Genomic DNA, 20,473 nt, shown 5'->3' on the forward strand with positions numbered 1-20,473 from the left:
TGGAAAACGACACAGTTCCTGGCCGGCGGACGGTAACGCACTGCAGCGGCCACGGTTAATGCAACAACGACATCCTCCTCCTTTCTGGTCCGCGGTCAGACTACACTGCGGGATGGCTAGTAAAATGGGGCACACGTACAAGCATACAAACACCCTCGCTCCTCGACACACACACCGACAGAGTCACATGCTCACACACTGGTGCTAGTCCATTGTTTACTTTATTTTGTAATGTAAACTAATTTAGCCGACACCGTAGGATGAAGAAACACTTCGGCCGACACGCTGGACACGCGGTGGTCTGCAACCCTCCCGGACCCACCCGACCTGTGGTGATGGTGGGGTCGGGTGGTCTTAGGGTGTTGGGTGGGTTGTGTATACATGCCGTACCCCGTCGTAGGCAGGCTTTTCTCGTTTTCACTCGGACGAAAGGGAAATTCATGTCGCCGATATTTGCCCGCGGTAGGAAATGCCGTCCCGTGTTTGATGTCGCTTGCACGCAAGTTGGTTTGAATCCGTGCAAGGGCGCGCACGTGCGCTCGTGTGCAAGTTGCACCGTGCCGTTTTTGTTGCCGTGTTGCCATGTCAACGGAATAATTTGGCGGGAAATGCATCGACACGTGTAGTCTGTTTTTTTCTCTTGACTATTTAAATAGAAGCAATGAAATGCGTCGACATCAACCTAATAGGAACACAATCATTTCACAAAGAAAAAATGCTCTTCAAAACTGGGACAGACTGTATGCTGGAAACATGCAAAAAAGGTAGCAATTATGACTGATTTTCAGACTGAAGGAGAAAATGTGTGAACAATGTCGGTTAGATTCATAATCTGATCTGAAAGCATCGGGCATGATGTTCGTATCCTGCAGTGCCAGATGCTACCAGTCCTAGTGACAAAGCTCATCTCTATCCTCCTCTATTCTGTCGACCTTTTTTCAACTATTTCCTTTCCCCCTTGCTTCCAGGACGCAGGCCACATTTTCACGGTACATCAGAAGAAAGGAGAAAAAAATACCAGCTGGAATCAGGACTATTAGAAATGAGAGTGAGTGAGACGGAGTCGGCTCTCTCTTGGTGTTTGTGAGATGGCAAGTATGCGGTCATTTTTCCTTCATTATTTAATTGTTCGAGATAAATGAGGGAGAATGGGAAAGGCATTTCAACAAACAGGACAAACACCAAAATATTTACCACCATTCACTTATCTCACCAACATTAAGCTCGATTATGTTTATGAAACAATGCACCTATTCTAATAAATTTGTAACATTTTCAAATACTCATGCCAAGCGAAAAAAAAAATGAATGATTTATCACTTCAACATCAACTGCAGCGGTTTTGTAACAAAACGTTTGCCTCTTCCTTGTTTTCTTCCCGGATTAACTTGCGCCGTATGTATTACAGCCTTTGTTTTGGTTTTGTCTTTCATTCTACACAACATTTGCACAACACGGCTCGGGCCGCACGAAGGAGAAAGCGAGACGGCTAGAGAGCGGAGATGAATGAAGCGAGCGCGCTCTCTCTCTCGCCGAACACGTTCAGAGCGCGAGAGTAAATAAGCCGTGCTACCGGCGTTATCCGTGATGGATGCAGCTCACACGGAGTGGGAACAGTTTTTTAATTTTATGCGATTTATGATTTCAACTTCTCGTTCATGATTATTCCTTCAATTAGAGTTGTACAAAAATTCACCTTTTTTTCGTATATCACTTCATAAAGCCATCGAAATTGCCAAAATGCTCAACGCATACACACAACCATCACAATTGGTTGCAGACAGCAAGGTTAAGCCTGCAGACGGCACAGCCCAGCCGCAGCACCGAGGCCTGCTGCAAATCGCACCGCGTGATTATTTACCTCTCGCGAGTCGTCGCGTTACCACAGTGTGCTGTACAGTGTGTGTGCGCGCGGAGCACAGTTTAGATCCAGGACCAAGAGCCCTACCAACATACATTCCAACAACTGTTAGCAGCAGCAAGTCTGGCAGTACGGTACGGCATTTGACGACAGCAAAACGATAACGTACAGTGCGCGCGCGATTTGAGTCGTTCGAGTCGGTTCCAGCCAGCTACACACATACACACGCCCGCCCGTTTTAATTTTTTGTCTAACTGCCGTGCATCGTCAATTCGTTGTTTACATTTTCGTCAGCAGCGCTAGTTGATAAGGAATAGGCAACGCGTCGGTGCCCAGTCGAACGGGTGTAGTGAGGCCCGTGTGCTGTACAGATTTGAGCCACGATCGTTCCGGATGGTTTGACTGTGAGTGAATGAGTGAGCGATTGTCCCCGGCTGTGGGTAGAAATATTTGAAGCAGAGAAGGGGGTATCAAATATTTGAAACCACACAAAAAAGGATGATGTGTGTGCGTGCAAGCCTCGAAAAGACAAATATTTGACGACGGCTAAGAAACCAACGCCAGGGGCTGATTGTGTGTTATCGGTGAGTCCATTGCTCCGGTTTTCTATCACCTTATCGCGCACCCCGATCCGATCGTTCTGCCCAGTGAGTGTGCGCGTGTGTGTGTGTGTGTTCAATACGGTGACAAACGTCCAGCACCGTGAAGCCGTGAAGCAGCCAAAGAAAGTGCCCCTTTTGTGGCCAAGTTTTGAAAAAAAGGAAAGGGTTCTAGAACGGATTTGTTCCCCCCTTTCGTGTTCGATTTGCCATCGCAGCCTACTGGGATTGCTGCTGCTGCTGCTGCTACTCACCGGTACAGTATGAGTGTCTTCACCTATCGCCTGCTTGCATTGACCGTGGTGTACTTTACCTGCCTCAAGGTTGGCCAAATGCTGTATCAAACCCTTGCCAGCGGTGAGGTTGAGAATTAATACAGAAAAAAAAAGTAGCATTTTCCAAGGAAGGGAACAAACACACACAAGCAGACAAACACATATGCGTAGTGTGATTGCAAAATTAAATGTGAGTGAAAACTGTGTGCCCTACCCGTCACCCAATCAAAGGTGTGTAGCCGCACGTGTGTGAGAGCGAGTGCCATAAGAAGGGCGAAGAAGGTACGGCGAAGAAGTGTGCATTGTGTACACGTCTGTAGAAAAGGGGGAAAGATAATGTTCTGTGAAAAGTGTACAAAAAGCTGAGCAAAATATGCTATAATAGTGGAAGAATTGTCCAAAAGTGAAAGCAATAATCAGTGCCAGTTGTACGGGATCAGGTCCCCTTGTGTGCAAAAGCAAACACCAACGATCGAGAATCTCACCGCCGAGTCGTCTTCCGAGTGGCCCTAACCCCGTTCTAGTGAGTATCTTTTAAGTAACCTTTTGTTCATGTGCAAGCGCAATGTAATTTATGTGTGTAAATAAACCTCCGGCAAAAACGCGCTTTAAACACCCCGATGGGCGTAAAACCACCAAACCAAAACCTTCGAACGGGGACCATCGATCGGAAAACATCAATCCAAGATCATCGTACGTACGAATGCGCGGGTTTTTTTCTCCCCTTTTATTGCCCTGAACCTAACGAGCAATCAATCGGTGGAAGGTGGTGTGCTGTGCCCCGAATGATTAGAAATCGGAACCGACAACACGGACACGGACACATCGGGGGGAACAAGCGTACCCTGTGTGCACCCCCTCCCCAACACGCGAGCGCTTTTCGACGGTCCGAGTTATAAAGGTGTCCGAGTTTGTGTTTGTGTAAGGGCAGCAGTTGTATCCAAAAACAATAACACCCAAACAAACGCATGTTTTCGCATGTCCCCCCGCATGCATGCGTCACGCACACACTTGCGATCGTTTTTGTCTTTCCCTTGTTGCTGATTAACCCACCAGGGCAGTTCGATAGCCCCCCCCCCCCCCCCCTCGTGATCGTACTGGAATTCCACCGCGTGTTTTTTGACTCATCGATTAAACAAAACCACACAACGCTAAACGTTTCAGCCATCCGGTCCCGTTCTGCCTTTGCCCGTGTCTTGCCAAGACGTGCCAATTGCACCTTGGCAAAAGCAACACCGCGCAACAGTGTGTCGCGCGTCCGTGAGTCATAGGCACGCACAAACACGACCATCCCCCCCGCGCATCAAACTGTACAAACAATGAGGTTTTGTGGCCGTCTTATTACCCCAAGCGTTTGCCAAGTCTTTCAAGTTTGTTGTAGAAAAAATCTACCACTAGGCGTTAACATGTAACCTAATCAGTAAGCGAGCAGAAGAATTTAATTTTATATATACGTTCTCCTGTTTCCTCCCTTCCCCCCACGGCTCCCCGATACCACCGATCACGACGACGTGCACGACGCCAACGCCTCCCAAACTTGTTTGTAGGAAATGGCGTCTACGCTCGTTCGTCCGGACCTACTTGCTACTATACACACTTGGGCCACTTGGGGTGACCCTTTTTAATTGGTGTTAATTGCATTTAATTTCGTTGATCGAATGTTCGACTGTCCCTCGGGGGTTCGGATGATGCCGGGTGAGGCTGTAAAGTGAGCTCTGGTGATGAATCGGTCACCGGGGAAAACGGCCTGCAGACTGCAAGCAAGTGTCCTTTTCTGTACCGGGGTCAGTTTTATTTCTCGGAATGTCACATGCGGCTGTAGATGTCTTCATACAGAATCGCATGCTCGATCGCTTCCCCCGGCCAATGTCTTTGTTTTGTTTAAGTTTATGATGTTCTTGGGTGGCTGCAAGACAAAGAAGCGACCAAGCGACCTCTTGGAAGTGGAGTTTTTGGTTTGGTTTGTTATCTCTCCACCTCTGGCGGAATGAAACGACTATTTAATTAGAGCTTCTCTGGGGTCAAATTAATCTCTCTTTTGCATGGAATCTTGACTTCTGATCAGATGACGTTTTTATCACTTTTCTTTTCTTCTAATAAATGGCATTTAATCGTACACACTCTGCTCACTGTCTGAAAGCAGTTTCCTCCAACTGTACGTAGCGTTTAATTCGCAAACGATTGTGCCTCTCCACCCGAAGCCGCCATCTCAAGCGGCCTAACGCGTCATTGAGCTGTCTAATAAATATTAAAAAAAGGGAGGGAAAAATTCTCAACAACTCCATTGCATCATCACGGCTCGGTTGCAGTGCGCCCGATAAGGGCGCTTTTGCTTCTACATGCTGCCTGTCCGCGAGATGGCAGTTGCCACCATTTGTCACCGACACGCCGCTCACATTCTCCCGCTCTCTGTTATCGCGGTTGTGTTCTTGCGATGTGTGCCTCTCGTGTCCCTCCATTTGCTCCAGAATGCAACCAAGAATGCAATTTCCAATCTACTGATCGGCCCGACAATCCCGTCTTCGAAGCACAGGGCGCTGCTTGTGTTTCATCTTTTCGCGCTATCGCGCCTTGAAAGCAAAGCGAACACATTTCGATCCTTTTTCCTTCCAAGCGCACAAAAAAAACAAAAAAACGTGATGAACGATCGTTTATTTGCTTAACATATTTAACGTTTTCCTCCCGCGAGGGAGAGCAAACTAATCCCCAACTCTCTGCGCGGCGCAAAGTGGAAAACCCACATTTTCAATCATTTCTTTTTTATGACTTTTCTCCTGTTTTTCCTTTTTCTTTCACAGACACCAGCACGTTCACAACCCACCAACCAACCTTTCGCCGTCTCGGCCGTGCCATGGATGAACTCATCAACGGGACGCTCCAGCGTCTACCATTCGATGACGGGGGACGATGGAGCAACGTTACTTCCGTTCTGCCAACGATCGACACGGCGACGGCCGGGGAGGAGACTGACTTCCCGGACGAAACCAGCAGGTAAGGCACACCGAGCATAGGATAAACCGAGAGCGAGGAAGGGGGGCCAAACATGTGCCAAAAGTGATGGGTTTATTGCCTTTAGCGTACGATCATCCGCAAACGACAGTGAGGATCGATTTTTGGCGTTAGTTTGCGTGTTCTATTTGAGACTAAGATTTCGAGTTTTGAGCTTTAGATTTTAGCTTAAGAACACTCAAGTTATGTTTTTGAGCTAATATTTTCTCTTTATTTGTGGTCTAAAGCGATGTATGTGAAAACCACAAACTTGTGTTTTAAGAATCAATATCGCACCAAAAGCATTCACAACTGTAATAACTTCCTGAAGTCGCGTTTGGCGATGCAAACCAGAAGCGGCTTGGAAGTCCCCCCACAAAACTACGGACCGCTTGATGTTCGTCCGTTCGCACCCCCCCGGGGGGGTAGAGACAGGGTGGACGAAGGTCTATCAACAGGGAAATCACGATCAAATAAACGATCGCTGCGCGCATCAAAATGATGTTCAAAATGATGGGAGCACGATGGGGCAGCAAATAAAACACAAGCCACAACACTATAAAAAGCAGTGGGGTGAGGGGGTGGGAGGCAGTGGCCAGTGTAAAAGGGTCCCAAATTAAAAAAGGAAATAAGCAATGAATTTTTGTTTGTTGGTGCGCAAAACTCGAAGGGAGCGTAATGCGCGAATTGCACGGCGGACTACGCTGGTAATGGTACTTCCTGTCCCGGGGCACAAGGCAATGATGGCAAGTCGCAGTCCCCTGTAAAACCCTACCAAACTGTGTGCCAATCTAGCAAGGACAGTGGGTCCAAAATTGTATTCATCCCGAGCAGCAGGGGTGAGCCGCCAGCCGATGAAGGGGGCCGGACCCACAGTGCGTTCCCCAATTGACCAAATAAAGTTGACCAAAGTGCATAGGACACCGAGGGGAGAGAGGGAGGCAGGTGGTAGCGTTTCCACTTGACCTATGATCTCTATCATCTAATCCGTTTGATTGGCTGTTTCTGCTGGCACTGCTGTGTTTGGTTTTGTGCCGTTTTTACTGCTTCTAACGTACGTATGACAACAACAAAGCACGGTAAATTACTCATTCCTTCTGCCAAGATGAGTGTTAGACAGCTCACCCGATTCTCTTAATCATCTTTCGATAGCACACTCAACGGGTCCCCGGGATTCCGCGGAATATCCGACTCATGGTAAATATTTTCTCTCCGCAACTTCCAGTCTGCTGCTGCTCGCGCCTTGTTTGGAACTAATTGTCAAGCACGATCGTACCTTACCCCGAACGGAGGAAGGGAGAACGAGCGAGTCTGTCTCTTGAAGGGAGTCTGACTCATGTTCCTCACGCTTACCCCATATAACGCGCTACTCATTGTTGCATTGTGGCTGCGGAAACCTGAGTAATCTGCTACTGATGACCTACCCGCGTTTGTTGTGCGAAGGCTTTTGTGGTTACCTGGGCCTACCTGCCTTGTCCGAGCTAGTTTGGGAACATTGGAAGGGCTATTTTTAGAAGCCGTTCCATATCCCTATGTCCCTTTGTAACTCTAGCTTCGAGCTTACCAAACGAACGGTTCTATCATTAGCTGCTTTGTTACAAACAAACAAGGCAACACACTGTAACACTGATCGCGTTTGCTTCTCTTTGGAATGAGCATTATTTGTGCGCGCTTAGCTTTTTCCTTTTCAAATTAAATATCTAATGAGTAATAATGTAATTGCGATTCGAACATACACATACCAACCACCACTGCCTTTCACTTGCGCGACGATCAACTTGGTAGCCGCAGCCCCCATCGGGCGGCAGGATGGATGGATAGAGCGCGCTGGCATTAGTTCCGTTCCTGCGCGAGCCTGCGTCATCTGAGGCCGTGTGGCCGTGTAAACGGTGGAGCTGCATGGGAGCTTAGTTACACCAACAAACACAAAACGACTCTTATTTGGCTCTTATGACGAGCGAAAGCATAATACACGGTGCCGCCGATGCCGCCATTTCATGGATACACGGGTGAGAGATATCAAGGCAAGCGCAGAGCGGTGAGTTGTAATCTGATATCTCCCAAGTGGACAATGGAATCATTTTTTGTTTTTGGTTACGGACGGACGGACCTTTACAAGCCTCTGGAGCTGCCTGGAGAAGGGAGAAGATCACCATGCGCGCGGGGAACCCTTTTGGGATAGCATTGACATTTAAACCGACATCGAGAGGGTTTGGAATGGTGGATTTAGTGTGAAGGACGTACGAGGGTTTGGGGGAATTGGAGTCCAAACTTGGCAAAGGGGGAAATTATGATCACATGATCGTTTTGAACATATTCATTTGCCGGTTTCTGAGCCATCATCTTCCAGTGTATTATCTCAAGAGAACTAACTCATCAGCATCAAATAATCTGTTTGCCGCGCTCTTCTTAAGTCCCCGCTCACTTTCTACTTCCTCCACGGTACACCTAGAATGTAGCATAAACGCTTGTCACAATAAGAAAACATTGCATTTCCTCCACCACACAGCTGCTCCGTTTTCTCTCTCCTGTTACTCCTTTTTCCTCTGTGTCTTTCTGTACAGAACCTCAAAACTTCCTGCCCTCGTTGAGCGTGGTTTTTTGTTTATAAATAAAACCGGACCGCGCGCGCTCACTCCACCAGCCCACCAGGGGCTGTGTACTGTTGTGACCCAAGAAGCATTCCTTTTTTTCCGGATGTTGTTCCATATGCAGTGGGAATAAAACTTCAACCGCATTGCAAGAGACGAACCAACTGAAAGAAAAACAAGGAGTTGTCGGGAGTCCAAGCCAACTTCTTCTTCAACTGTGTGGCATGTTTGCAACCCAACAGAATCTTCTGGCGGAGTTTGTCTCCAGTACCCGTGCCCCCGGGAAGTAAATAAAAGTGATCGTTTATTGATTTAGTGCTGGAGGAAGACTTGCGGGCAACATTCCCGCCTCACAGATGCATTCTTGTTATTGTTACGTCTGTCCATTTATGCTGCTGTTGCCTTGCTGAAGCTGAATGACCGAATTCTTACGCATCCATTTTCCACAGATTTTCCCGCCCATTGCTAACGTTTGCTGCCGTCGCGACGATCACAATTATGGTCACAGGAATTGTGGGCAATTTGCTTACGATTGTCGCACTGCTCAGATGTCCCAAGGTGCGAAATGTGGCGGCCGCCTTCATTATCAGGTAAGCGTTGTTTGGCTGTACGTGACTAAGCTGCATTTGAGGACATTTAATGGGCGAATAGACTAAACGAAAGCAGTCAAGTTAAGCATTACACAGACAAAACACATGTTGTCCAAACAAACGGCATGAAACCTATCAACTGAAGAACCCTATAGCCTCAAGGAATCTCAACAGCCAAGCAGACACAACAACACCCCCCGTCAATAGAAACATGACCTCCTCCGACATTCGATATGTTTAATGCTGCTTTACGCTGTATCGGACGGTCACCAGGTTTTCGTTACACTAATCCAAACGGTTCAATTCGCTTTCTTTCCGATTCCAATCTCCCCCGTCCGTCCAGCCTGTGCATAGCGGATTGTCTGTTTTGCATCATCGTCCTGCCATTCAACGCGATGCGCTTCATCCAGGGCACGTGGATGCACGGCGAGACGCTCTGCACGCTGATAACGTTTATGCAATACGGCAGTGTCGGCGTGTCGCTGCTTTGCATCACGATGATCAGCATAAACCGGTAAGCGATCAAGGCGCGCCCGGTGCTTCCTTCCGGTCTTTGCCTCTTCTTCTTCTGCTAACCGTTTTGTTTTCCTCCTCCTCTTTTTTGCAGCTACATTATGATCGCACACTACAGCATCTACCCGAAGGTGTACAAGACGTCCTGGATTATGGTGATGATCGTTGCCTGCTGGCTGTTTTCCTACGGCTTCCAACTGCCAACGCTTTTCGGTGTTTGGGGTAAGGGACGCATTGCACGCCGCTTGCGTTTGATGGTGTGGATTAATGGTGTGTTTCTTTCTTATTTTAGGAAAATTCGGTTACAACCATCAACTCGGTACCTGCTCGATACTGCCGGACGACGAGGGACGCAGCAGCAAGACGGCCATGTTCATCATTGCCTTTATCATTCCGTGTATGATTATCGTGATATGCTACAGTCGCATCTTTTGCGTCGTGCACAAGTATGTTGGGAGAGTGGCTGGCTGGAGTGTTAAGAAATTCGTAATCACTATCTCTCTCTCTCTTTCTATCTCTCTTTTCTTTCCTTTTCGATCGGACAGATCGGACAAGCGGATGAAGAACCATTCCAAATCACAGTGCAACATTCCAAACAATCTGCGATCGGCGGCCGATCCGGCCTCGCCCCTGTCGGCCGGCAGTTCCAGCTCGGCCAACAACAACTCCATCAGCTACACGGCCAGCTCGTCGGCGGTGAAGGTCGCGGGCGCCGCTCGCACCGCAGCGGACGCGCGGGACGCAAAGGCCCGGCGCAACGAGTGGCGCATCACCAAGATGGTGCTGGCGATCTTTCTGTCGTTCGTCATGTGCTACCTGCCGATCACGATATCGAAAATCGTCGACAAGAATGTCTCGGTGCCGGGTAGGTAGCGCAGAGGGGAGTGGGACAGTGGGAAGGGCATGAAGCTTTTCCAATATAATTCTAATTCGATTTTGATTCGTGCTTTTTTCAGTGCTGCACATCATCGGCTACATTATGCTGTACCTTTCGGCGTGCATCAATCCGATCATTTACGTGATCATGAACAAGCAGTACCGGCAGGCGTACAAGACCGTGATCTTCTGCAAACCGTCACGCCTGCTTGGCTTCGGTGGTAGCAGTGTTGGAGGTAAGAACCATCCATTGCTATAGGGTTTCCAACGAGGAAGAAAATTCATTGGATGTTTCGTGTTTTCCAACGGGTTTGTGCGTAGATGTTGTACAATAATGTGTAGAATCTATTTTGACTAAAAAGTACCACTCTATCGATTATAAGGGAAGTGGCACTGTCACTCCTCACTTCCACATGACTGTCACAGAACATGGACTGTGCAAAAAAAGCCCACCATGATTCAGTGATTGTCTACTCGTTGGTGATCGTTTTGTTTCAATGTTTCTCTATCCGTTTGTCTATCATGCATCACGCAAAGCAGCAAAAAGGTTCATGTTGTCCCTGACGTGCCGGAGCGATTGTAGCCACACCGTACTATACACACACACGCGCGTCTTCTCGTCGCCTTCGCTGTACTTTGGACTGTAAAGAAGACAATTTTATTGCACAATTATCTGACCGCCGATAGAACCTCCATCATACCAGCGCCAGTGTATTGATCATAGGCCGTTTAACCTTCGCTTGGGTCAAACATCGCGCCCCACTGCTGGTGTGGTGTGGTGGTTTTTAATTCAATTGTTTGCAAGAGCACTCTTCTATTTGTTTTCACTTGTTTATTTTTTCTTCTAAATCTTATCAAAAACCCCCTGACTTAGATCCCGTTTTCGTTTTTACTTGTGTACATTTTATTTAGAGAAATGGAAAGACATCGGGTACAGCTACAACCACAGTCGTACCATGGTGTCCCAAGTTTCAATAGCCGAACCAGAGTCGCCCCCATCCAGCCGACTACGCCAAGGTAATCGGAACGGGCCCCGATGATGCCACTACAAACTGCGCCAGAGTTTGTCCATCCGCCATCGTCCGTCCACGATCGATGTGCACCTCCCCATCCATATTTTCTAAGTCTTGCTCTGCTTGTTCGCACTTCGCTTGGATCTGTCCTTTCCTCTTTACACGTTTGAAGATGCATCTTTTCAAAGCTTTTCTATTCTTTCTTCCCTCTTTTTCCCCTAGTAGTTGCTTTATTGTAATATTTTCCACAACTCTTCTCTATCGCTGGATGTCAATCATTTCCCCAAAAAACGTTCTTCCACAAATCTATAATCAAAGCCTCTTTCATGCGTTTGCGCACTGTTTTGATTCACAAAATTATCTACTGCATACCATTATTATTTTGAATTCAAATATCATCGCTTCTGCAAATCAAACCCCGATTGAGATTGAGACTAAAAAAAAGATGTGTTTCGTTTTCTTACAGATTCGCCGCACCCACAACATTTAGTCGCCATTCAAGATAGTTAGTAGAAGATAAGACTTGTGAGAACTGCACAACCCTAAGACACACAGGAGGACAGTGGACTGAAAACGCATTATCTTTCTCCCTACACTAATAATAATAATAGTAATAATAGTAATAGCAGTGTACCGGAGCACACAGTGAGCAGTGACCACCCTGCTGATAAGCCACTTGAATATGACCAAAAACATGGAAGACATGGCCGAATGGAAACCAGCAAACCAGAGCTTACGTTCACCAAAACGCCACTTATGACACCAAAACGACTCCAAAAATGCACCACGATTCGGGGGGTTTATTTTAAAATCGCGTTGGGAACCTGTAAGTCCCAAACAACTACTACTATGTAACATTCACGATGCCAAACCGATAGGGTTAACTAATACATTTTCTGCAAGCTAATGGCAGAGGCGCGAACGATTTCGCTAGCGAAAAAGGTTGAATTTCGAGGAGGAAGTTTAAGGTTTGTTGGTAGTTTGTAAGGATGAGCGCATGAGTATAGTAATAGTGTTCTTAGTTCATACAAAGCGAATGCAAAGCTCCAAAGATGTGACGAGAGTTAGGAGCCAAGAGCAGCAGAGAAAAAATGTCAAGACAAAAGGCCCGGCTCTTGTTATCGTTTGCAATATAGTTGATAAGATTAAATTATTCGCCTTTAGTTTCGGATGCGACGGACGCGGTTTCTGAACAGCGGCTACTTCCCGCAAGCAACGACACTTCTCTCTCTGTAACCTGTACAAAAATCAAACCGATCAAGTGAATAATGACAGCTCTTAACGTAAACGCCAACAACCTTCAATGATATATGGGCCGTTGTTGCGGTTTATTAATTTTCCTCATTTTCGCGCTGCTTAGCATCTTGTCCATTGCTGCCGTTGCAACTGTACAGAGAATCTTGCGCATTAAAAGTAGCAAAACCTTTCCGCTAACGTGAATTAAAAACTTGCTAACCTAACAACGGCACAAAACTCTAGCGCGTTCTGTGTTTAGTAACGGTGCGAAGGTTTTTTGTTTTGTTTGTTTGCTTGTTTGTTGTTGTTGCGCAAAGGGAACAAACTCCTAACTCCTCCTTTCTCGGCTTCTGGCAAGCGTTTGTGAAGCGAATGGCCGCAGGCAAAGTGCGCAACTGTGTGGTTAGCTTCGAGACACCACACCCACCTTACTTACACGTTACTCTCTTACATGCTAACTGTACATAGTGGTTATTTTCTCCAGTGGAACTACCTTCGTCCGTCTCGGGTGTTTTTTTTTTTGTCTATTCCATCTTCTATCCTCTTCTTCGTCCATAGGACATGATGCAATCAAATCCTGTTGTTCGTCGGTGTGTTGTGTCGTCGTTTGTTAACTCGCTTATGCTAACTCTACACGCAACGAGCCTCCCAACAGTGTTGTGCGCGCGTGAGACTGAACAAAAGCTAAAAGCGCTTCGCCTAATTCTACACTAATTCACTTGTATATTTGCTCGCTATCTTTACAGTTTCAATTTTCAAAGCTGTCGTTTACAGTTTTGTAAACACGCCGGCACAAAAACCCGGTCCAAACTCGGTTTCTAACGCTCGAAAGCTCCGTTCGGTGTCGTATCGGTGATGGTAGCCATAGTCATTGTTTAGCTGGTAGCACCGTCGTGAAATTGTAGCGCTTCCGCATTGCCGTAGCAGCGCCGTTTGAAATCTCCAAGCCGTTTCGGTAAGTTGGACTGATCGATCCGTACCGATTGCATCGTGTTGCTGGTTGGTGAAGAAGAGACGTTGCGGTACGGTGAACGGATGCAACCGAAAAATACAAACGATAGAACTCTGGCCACTTACCTGGTTTTGCTCAGCATCACCACACTGCCATTTTCGCTTAGCTGCTGTGCATTCAGCGAGTAGAGCTTGCACAGATCCTGCAGCTTGTCGTGCTCCGCTTTGTCCACATCGTGCAGGGTCAGCTCGCGCTGCTGATCATCCTGAAGAAACCTGTGAGCGTTTAACAACCACAAAAACGATTAATATTATGGCTGTGATTTATCCCCCTCCCCCCATTACAGTCGCTCACCTTGATAGCAGCTCATTCACGCTCGATATGATGGAAAACCCCGGCCGTTCTTCGCGAATTCTTCTACACCCGGCACGGATCTCCCGTATCTCGTTCGCTAGCGGCAGCCCGGGCGCAATGTTATTGACTAGAAAGGGTGTATTAATGCCGGCCAAATCAGGCCCGATGGGTAGCGCCAAGCTTGGCTCGATACCGCTCAGACCGATGGCATCGACCGCCACCACCCCACCCACCGGTTGCATCGTTATTTCGCTCGCCGCACCCGGGACGCTTGCCGCCGTCAACAGCTCATCGGCCGACATGAGCGTATCGTCGTCCGGCTCGTCCTGCCGATCGACATGGGGCAGCAGACAAGCCCGAGTGAGCGCGGAAGAGGATGCTCCTGCCAGGCCGGGCGCTCGATTGCCGTGGTACGCCTTGCGGAAGTCGTGCTTCGAAGCGAACGTAATCATTGCCTCGTTGCCGGGCCAATCGGTCAGCTCGTCGTCACCCTCGTGGTCCGTCTCGTTCGCCAGCACCGCTTCCGAGTCGCTCGAGCTGAGCGAGCTGGAGCTGAGGAAATCCTGCCCTCCGCAATCCATCAGCTGTCCCTGCCCTTCCGGGCCGCCGGCCATCATCAGCATCTGCTTCTTGCGGATGTACTTCGATTTGCGATGGCGATGCTTTTCCTTCGGGTAGCTTCCCTTTGCCTTCGTAACTACGGCTGCCTTCATCGGCTCCGGGATGGATTGGACAGTGTCGGGGCCGGTGACGGTGGCCACCGTTTCCGAAAACGATCGCTGGATGTTGAGCGGATTCTCAATCACCACCGTACCACCACCGAACGGATTGATTAGCAACGGTTTGATCGGCACTTGGGTCAGAGGACCGATCTGGCCCGGAGCTGTTGGGGCTATAGCGGGCGCTATAGTAGTGGGTGGCGCTGCCGACATACCGAACGGATGCAGCAGGGGATTCAAGGTTTCCCCGGGTAGAACCAACGGTGTTACCCCTCCCAAGGTTGGTTGATTTTGCGGAACGCTCTGGACAACATTCGTGCTGACCGTCGCAATTTGATGCGGAGAAGCAGCAGTTAGTCCCTCTCCACCATGACCTTGACTTCCGATCAGTGGCAGTATTGGCAATGCCGGCTGCTGAATGGCTCCCGGTAGCAGAACTGGCTGCTGCTGCTGCAGCGGAATCGAGAAGTTAAACTCTCCCCCGGTCGGTATGGGAACTGGCGCCGAGGGCGCAACGATGCCGGTCGATCGCGAAGCCTCCAAAAGTGCCGACCGTTCGCGATCTCTGTCGGCCGAAATTCGCTCAATCTTCGAGACGACCGTCTTGTTCAGGGGCAGTATCCGTTCGCACTTCATCATGCTGGCCGAAAAGGATGCGGCCCTGTTGCGGCTCTTGTACTCGCTGTACGACGAACCTTTCGGGCCGAAAAACTCTCGCTGCCTCGGTACGCTGCTGGAATGCTGCTTGCAGAAGTCGTAATCCAGCCCACCCCGGTCACGCTGACCGCGCTTCCGCTTGCCACAGAAAAACATGGTGCTCCTGTGCAAAAGGGAAAGATTTGGAATGATGCACCACATCGCACACATACAGACTACGCTTAAACTGACCTAAAACTTTCCGGGCACGCCGAGTGTTTGAACACGCGCTTCTTCACCGTGCCAGCGACCGGGAACAGTGGATTGCCCACGATGTGCGGTGTGGACGGTGTCGTCTCATACTCGACGGCCATTCGTTTGTACTTCCGCTTCCGGCGCATGTTGGGTCTGGGGAGGGGGGGGCGATAGAATGACAGGATATCAAGGTCAGAATGAGTATCAGCTGCACGACCGGAACCCATACCTAGCAGGACTGAAGTTTTCATTCAGTGAGTCGGATTCAAAGTTTCCCGAGAGTGGCGTTTGGCGCAACTTGAACGTAAACGCCACGGAATGTCGATCATCGGAGTCGCTCTGGACGATGTTGTTGCTGCCACTCAGGTAGGGCGAGTCCGCCTGGTTCATCACTACATTGCAGGCCGGTGGATCGGTCGGGCTGCTGGAACTATCCTCCGTTGGCTGTGGTGCACAAGCTGCAAGTATGAAAATGGTGAGAAAAATCGAACCAGTGCAACACAAACAGAAGTGCTCGACATACGCAAATTGCCCGTTGATCGTGTTCGGCGGCGCACACCCCACCGCACCTTGCTCGTGGTGGTGCGAGACGTTTCCTCCAGCGCCAACGTCAGATCGTGCGAAAACTGTTCCATCCTAGCAGGCGACGACACACATTCGCGTGTCACGGTACACACGGCCCACGGGATCTGCCGATAAGGGCCGCCGCTACTCCCTTCTACCGCGTGAACGTGTCACACACGAACACGACGACGACGACGGTCGGACGAGTGCGCTCTAACTATGGTCCTTCGTTTCTTCTTCGGATACGCTCAGCAAAAAACACCAGCAATGTTCTGGTATCCGGGGTAGGTTAGCACCACGAAAACTACGGCCACCAACAAATCTTCTCCGCGCTTTTCACGTGCGGTCGTCGTCGCGCTCTCGTATACGCTTCTTAGTGCGTACGGATGGGCGTCCGCACTGGGTACAACAGGGACATTTGGGGCTAATCGCGACTCGTTCGGCCATATGAGCGTTTTGCACTTGCGGAAAAACGGTCCTACCCTAGCAAATCCGAACCCGACCGAGTCGCCAATTTACATACAACACATCACCAAACTACGGAAAAACACAGAGAGCAAAAAACGCACCAGTCCAGCCAACACTCGCAGGCCAATGCAAATCGATCTCCGTATTATTATTGTTGATGGACATTTGCAGCGACGTCGGGGGGAGCGGCATGACAGTTCGCGAGAGCTGTCAAAACCACGGATAATCGGGTTCGGGTTGGGGGTTTTGAACAAGCCCGTTCAAATCGATCGTTTTTGCAACTGGACAGGTTGAGCCTGAGATTTGATCAGAAAGCGTTAAATATCGATAAGGAGGGCATTTAGATGTTCTTTTCTTTTACTTTTCTGGTCCTCCTTCACAATGAGTGTGGAAAACAAACATCAACTGCCATCTTCTAAATCAATTGATAACGGCAACGGTCTGAACATGTATTTAAAACTCCAAGAATTACCCTTCCATTTTGAAGCAACTAATTACTGCAACAGAATTACAAAGCAATTAGAAAGCGTCGCCAACCTTATCGCATTACCGGACGCCAGAATGTGAAAGCTTGCTTAGCGCGACTCTGATCCGGTCTGTGGCTTGACCTTGGCGATCACCTGAACTCACCTTTGTGTTGCTTGCTGCGAATCTATTCAGTCTTGGATCATCTGTAGTTTGAAAACGGTGTTAGATTCGTGATCATTCACTTCCACTCTGCAATCCAAGATATCATAAAACAAAGCAAAAATAGAGTACACTCGATCGCTTGTCGATCCGACTCATTCAAACCGCCATGTTGTCAACATCGTCAAACGGGAAGATCAAACGATCATCATCATCATCATCATCATCGTCATCATTATCGGGTTCATTGCAATGCCTGCAATTGATTGCAATCAGTGTTTTGCTGTGGTGTAGTGCGTCCAGTAGCCTCGCCCAAGCACAGAAAGTAAAGGTATTGAATTATCTTATTTATATCACTATCTTATCTTCATCTCAAGTAGATTGATAATAATTTAAACAGAATCTTCTTGTATCATCGGTTAGTTTGTGCAGTTAATAAGTGTGATTCATTTGAAACCATTCGCAACTGTGGCGAACGAAATAGTTGAAGGTCAAACTATATTGTGGGATCAAGGGCGGCTTGTCTTGACTGGTTCACTGAATCGAATCATATTGGAATTGATCATTTTTTCAATTCTCTTGCAGATGGCCAGCAGTGATAGCAGTTATCAGGTGGTGAAGCTCCCAAGTCCACGGACGAAGCTAGGCGAGGGTCCAGTGTGGGACATCGACACCCAGAGCCTTTACTATGTGGACATCAACACACCGGCCGTCCTGCGCTACGACTATGGGGAAAATCGTACCTACAGCGCCCAGCTAGGTAATTGTGGAAATGCTTTAGTATCGTGTCCCTCCGTTAGCGACTAATACACTGACCATTTTCCAAAGCAGCGGGTGCAAACTCCATCTCCTTCATTGCTCTCGTCGCGGGACAGCCGGAACATTTCGTGGTTGGTGAGAACAACCGAGTGACGCTGATCCGTTGGGACGGTCGCTCCGAGGCGGCAAGTCACGTCCGTGTGCTGGCCGATTTGGGCCCCAGCCAGAGCCACGTTCGGTTCAACGATGGCAAGATCGATCCGGCCGGCCGTTTGTACGCGGGCACGATGCAGCTAGAATCGCTGGGCGATCTGTTCGCCCAGAAGGAGGGCCAGCTGTTCCGGTACACCAACGGGACGATGGTGGTGCAGAAGCAGAACGTCAGTATCTCGAACGGGTTGACCTGGGACGAACCGTTCAACCCGCTGCGCATGTACTACATCGATTCGGCCGCGCTGGATGTGAAAGCGTTCGATGTGGATGCGAACGGTGATCTGAAGAATGAGACGGTGTTTTACGACCTGCGCGTCAATGGCGCACATCCGGGGTACGTTCCGGACGGAATGACGAGCGATGCGGACGGTAATCTGTACGTTGCGACTTGGGGCGGTTCGAAGGTTATGAAGATTGATAAGGGGTGAGTGTTTGTGGACGTTTGTGGAGTTGAATGTTCTTCGTTCGGGTTGTGTCCTATTTGTTTGATATTTTCCCTTACAGATCGCAGAAACTGGTGCTGGAAATTAAGATTCCTGCTGAGCAGGTAACATCGGTAGCCTTTGGCGGTCCGCAGATGGATGAGCTGTTTGTCACGACGTCTTCCAACGGGGACAAGCCTGCACCGGCCGGCGAGCTGTTCAAAGTGACCGGTTTGGGCGTCAAGGGAAAGCCGATGCATAAGATGGTGCTGTGAAGGATGGGTGCATTAATAAATCAGTTCACAGTTTTTGATTCTTTCAAACTTCAAAATAATTACTGATTTCTTTGCCTTTGTTGAGTTTCAGTATTCGATTTGTTCTTTTTATTAAGGTTGGTTGAAATCAAACATTTCTCACTTTGCTCATCGTTTTTCTGGTTTCCCTTTCGCCCGATCCCGCCAAACGACGGCGACGTTTGACCATCAAGCGTCCTAGCATGTGAACTTGATGGCCAAAAGGAAGCCTTCGTGCGGGCGGAACGTCGGAGGTGTTTTCAATGATCCGTCAGGATCGTGTAGCAGGAGCAGCAAATGACCACAGCGGGTCGTAGGTTTTGGTGGTCCATGACACGATCCGCACGGGGAAACCACACAGACACAGTCTGGCCACAACAGTATCGTCACCACTGTTGCGGGGCCATAGTCGAACGAACGAACGTACTTGAACAATATTTATCAACGCCGGTAGTTATTCCTCACTTCACATTCTTCCCTTTCTCTTAACAACCCGGTCCGGTAGCTATCGGACACTTTCACACGGTCAAACAGAATCTCCCGTGTGCCATACAAGCTAAGCTCGGCACAATCCGTTCACGAGAGCGCACGCACCTGATGGGATGCGTTTTGTCCTGCTGCAACACAGTCGGTAATGGTGCTGCTGTACGGGAACTTACTCCATCTTGGCCAGAATGTCGGCTTCCCGGAAGAGGTGGTACTCTTTGCTGTCGCCCAGGTCAACCTTGGTGCCACCGTACTCCGGCAGCAGCACCTTTTCGCCGACCTTCACCGACAGCGGCACATGTTCGCCGGTCTGCGCGTGGCGGGCACCGGGCCCAACTGCAACGACCGTGCCTTCCAGCACCTTGGACTGGGCCTTCTCCGGGATGACGATGCCACCCTTCGTCTTGGTGAGGGCTTCGGCGCGCTGGATCAGCACGCGGTCCAGCAGGGGCAGTAGACGCTTAACGGCAGACTAAAAATGGGAGAATGAAGGAATAAAAAAAAGATTAGTTAGACTCATTTCATTTACAGCCAAGTAACTATCCCCAGCGTTCCATGTGCTTTTTGCCGTGATACAGTGGGGGGAGGGAGACGGTTTGGTTGGGATTACGTAAGCTAAATCTCCCTCCTAGGGAACAAGCCATGCATGCCGGTAGAAACTTCCAGTCGAAATACAGCAGTTCGTCCGAGTCAATCAAATAAACTTAGAAATGTATTCAGAGATGCCTTTCTCAATGAGTTCCGATGGCGTTTCGATAGTAAATTAGAACGCATTGATAAGAACATCTCATGCAATACGGACGGGAAAGGAATGTTCCAGAGACTTTGGCCCCTTCTCTGGAAGCTGGGTCACTACTCTACCAGACGCTATGTTTTACGTAAATTTCCCATTCCCCGTGAGATACTTACCATTTTACTGTTTTGGCAGTGGACGGCTTTTGAGCGTGCTGTTGCGAACAATCGCAAATAATCTGCAGTCACACCAGATTATTCAGGAAATTTGTACCAAGAACACGGACCTTACCGGCGATGCGAGCAGTTTTCACGTCTTTCACGCACGAGGACCACGCTGACAGTGCTTATATTGGCTGGTCCGCCCGTCTAGAACTTTTTGACAGCTGACGGCAGATGGTAGATTTGACACATTTCTTTCCATCAAATATGAAAATGCTATTTTATATGA

General features: G+C 48.8%; 4 protein-coding genes across 6 annotated transcripts; 2 read left to right on the forward strand and 2 right to left on the reverse strand.

The window, feature by feature from the left end:
• The first annotated feature begins 211 nt into the window (after positions 1 to 211).
• On the forward strand, positions 212 to 12,594 carry LOC1281673 (G-protein coupled receptor moody). 2 transcript variants are annotated; one of them, XM_061641919.1, is made up of 10 exons: positions 212 to 3,258; positions 5,534 to 5,726; positions 8,764 to 8,904; positions 9,248 to 9,418; positions 9,512 to 9,639; positions 9,710 to 9,863; positions 9,963 to 10,282; positions 10,374 to 10,529; positions 11,206 to 11,310; positions 11,773 to 12,594. In XM_061641919.1, the coding sequence occupies exons 2-10, from the start codon at positions 5,587 to 5,589 to the stop codon at positions 11,814 to 11,816; spliced, it is 1,359 nt and encodes a 452-aa protein (XP_061497903.1). In that variant the 5' UTR covers positions 212 to 3,258; positions 5,534 to 5,586; the 3' UTR covers positions 11,817 to 12,594. The 2 variants fall into 2 exon arrangements, with proteins under 2 accessions (XP_061497903.1, XP_061497904.1); XM_061641920.1 differs by lacking the exon at positions 11,206 to 11,310.
• On the reverse strand, positions 12,585 to 16,708 carry LOC1281672 (uncharacterized). The gene is made up of 6 exons (XM_321621.6): positions 15,982 to 16,708; positions 15,688 to 15,916; positions 15,456 to 15,611; positions 13,849 to 15,387; positions 13,620 to 13,769; positions 12,585 to 13,538 (listed from the first exon to the last, which is right to left on the reverse strand). Exons 1-6 carry the CDS (start codon positions 16,091 to 16,093, stop codon positions 13,418 to 13,420), a joined length of 2,307 nt encoding a protein of 768 aa, XP_321621.6. The 5' UTR covers positions 16,094 to 16,708; the 3' UTR covers positions 12,585 to 13,417.
• Positions 16,709 to 17,086: 378 nt separating this feature from the next.
• Positions 17,087 to 18,845, forward strand: LOC1281671 (regucalcin). Of its 2 annotated transcripts, none has more exons than XM_321620.6 (4): positions 17,087 to 17,448; positions 17,703 to 17,877; positions 17,949 to 18,513; positions 18,594 to 18,845. In XM_321620.6, exons 1-4 carry the CDS (start codon positions 17,287 to 17,289, stop codon positions 18,784 to 18,786), a joined length of 1,095 nt encoding a protein of 364 aa, XP_321620.5. In that variant the 5' UTR covers positions 17,087 to 17,286; the 3' UTR covers positions 18,787 to 18,845. The 2 variants fall into 2 exon arrangements, with proteins under 2 accessions (XP_321620.5, XP_003435856.2); XM_003435808.2 differs by having other exon boundaries at positions 17,392 to 17,607.
• Positions 18,846 to 18,862: 17 nt separating this feature from the next.
• Positions 18,863 to 20,405, reverse strand: LOC1281670 (10 kDa heat shock protein, mitochondrial). Its single transcript, XM_321619.5, has 2 exons — positions 20,200 to 20,405; positions 18,863 to 19,762 (listed from the first exon to the last, which is right to left on the reverse strand). Exons 1-2 carry the CDS (start codon positions 20,200 to 20,202, stop codon positions 19,460 to 19,462), a joined length of 306 nt encoding a protein of 101 aa, XP_321619.3. The 5' UTR covers positions 20,203 to 20,405; the 3' UTR covers positions 18,863 to 19,459.
• Between the last annotated feature and the right edge of the window lie 68 nt (positions 20,406 to 20,473).

This window comes from Anopheles gambiae, chromosome 2, assembly GCF_943734735.2.
Source record: "Anopheles gambiae chromosome 2, idAnoGambNW_F1_1, whole genome shotgun sequence".
NCBI classification, from domain to species: Eukaryota; Metazoa; Arthropoda; class Insecta; order Diptera; family Culicidae; genus Anopheles; species Anopheles gambiae.

Bases quoted from the DNA above. Each gene is read 5' to 3' on its own strand.
- LOC1281673 (XM_061641919.1), top strand. From the start codon at position 5,587: ATGGATGAACTCATCAACGGGACGCTCCAGCGTCTACCATTCGATGAC. The intron at 10,283-10,373 runs GTAGGTAGCGCA...TGCTTTTTTCAG, and splicing joins CAAGAATGTCTCGGTGCCGG to TGCTGCACATCATCGGCTAC. The intron at 11,311-11,772 runs GTAATCGGAACG...GTTTTCTTACAG, and splicing joins ATCCAGCCGACTACGCCAAG to ATTCGCCGCACCCACAACAT.
- LOC1281672 (XM_321621.6), bottom strand. From the start codon at position 16,093: ATGGAACAGTTTTCGCACGATCTGACGTTGGCGCTGGAGGAAACGTCT. The intron at 15,917-15,981 runs GTATGTCGAGCA...TCATACTTGCAG, and splicing joins ACGATCAACGGGCAATTTGC to CTTGTGCACCACAGCCAACG. The intron at 15,612-15,687 runs GTATGGGTTCCG...CCCCCTCCCCAG, and splicing joins GAAAACTTCAGTCCTGCTAG to ACCCAACATGCGCCGGAAGC.
- LOC1281671 (XM_321620.6), top strand. From the start codon at position 17,287: ATGTTGTCAACATCGTCAAACGGGAAGATCAAACGATCATCATCATCA. The intron at 17,878-17,948 runs GTAATTGTGGAA...TTTCCAAAGCAG, and splicing joins TACCTACAGCGCCCAGCTAG to CGGGTGCAAACTCCATCTCC. The intron at 18,514-18,593 runs GTGAGTGTTTGT...TTTCCCTTACAG, and splicing joins GTTATGAAGATTGATAAGGG to ATCGCAGAAACTGGTGCTGG.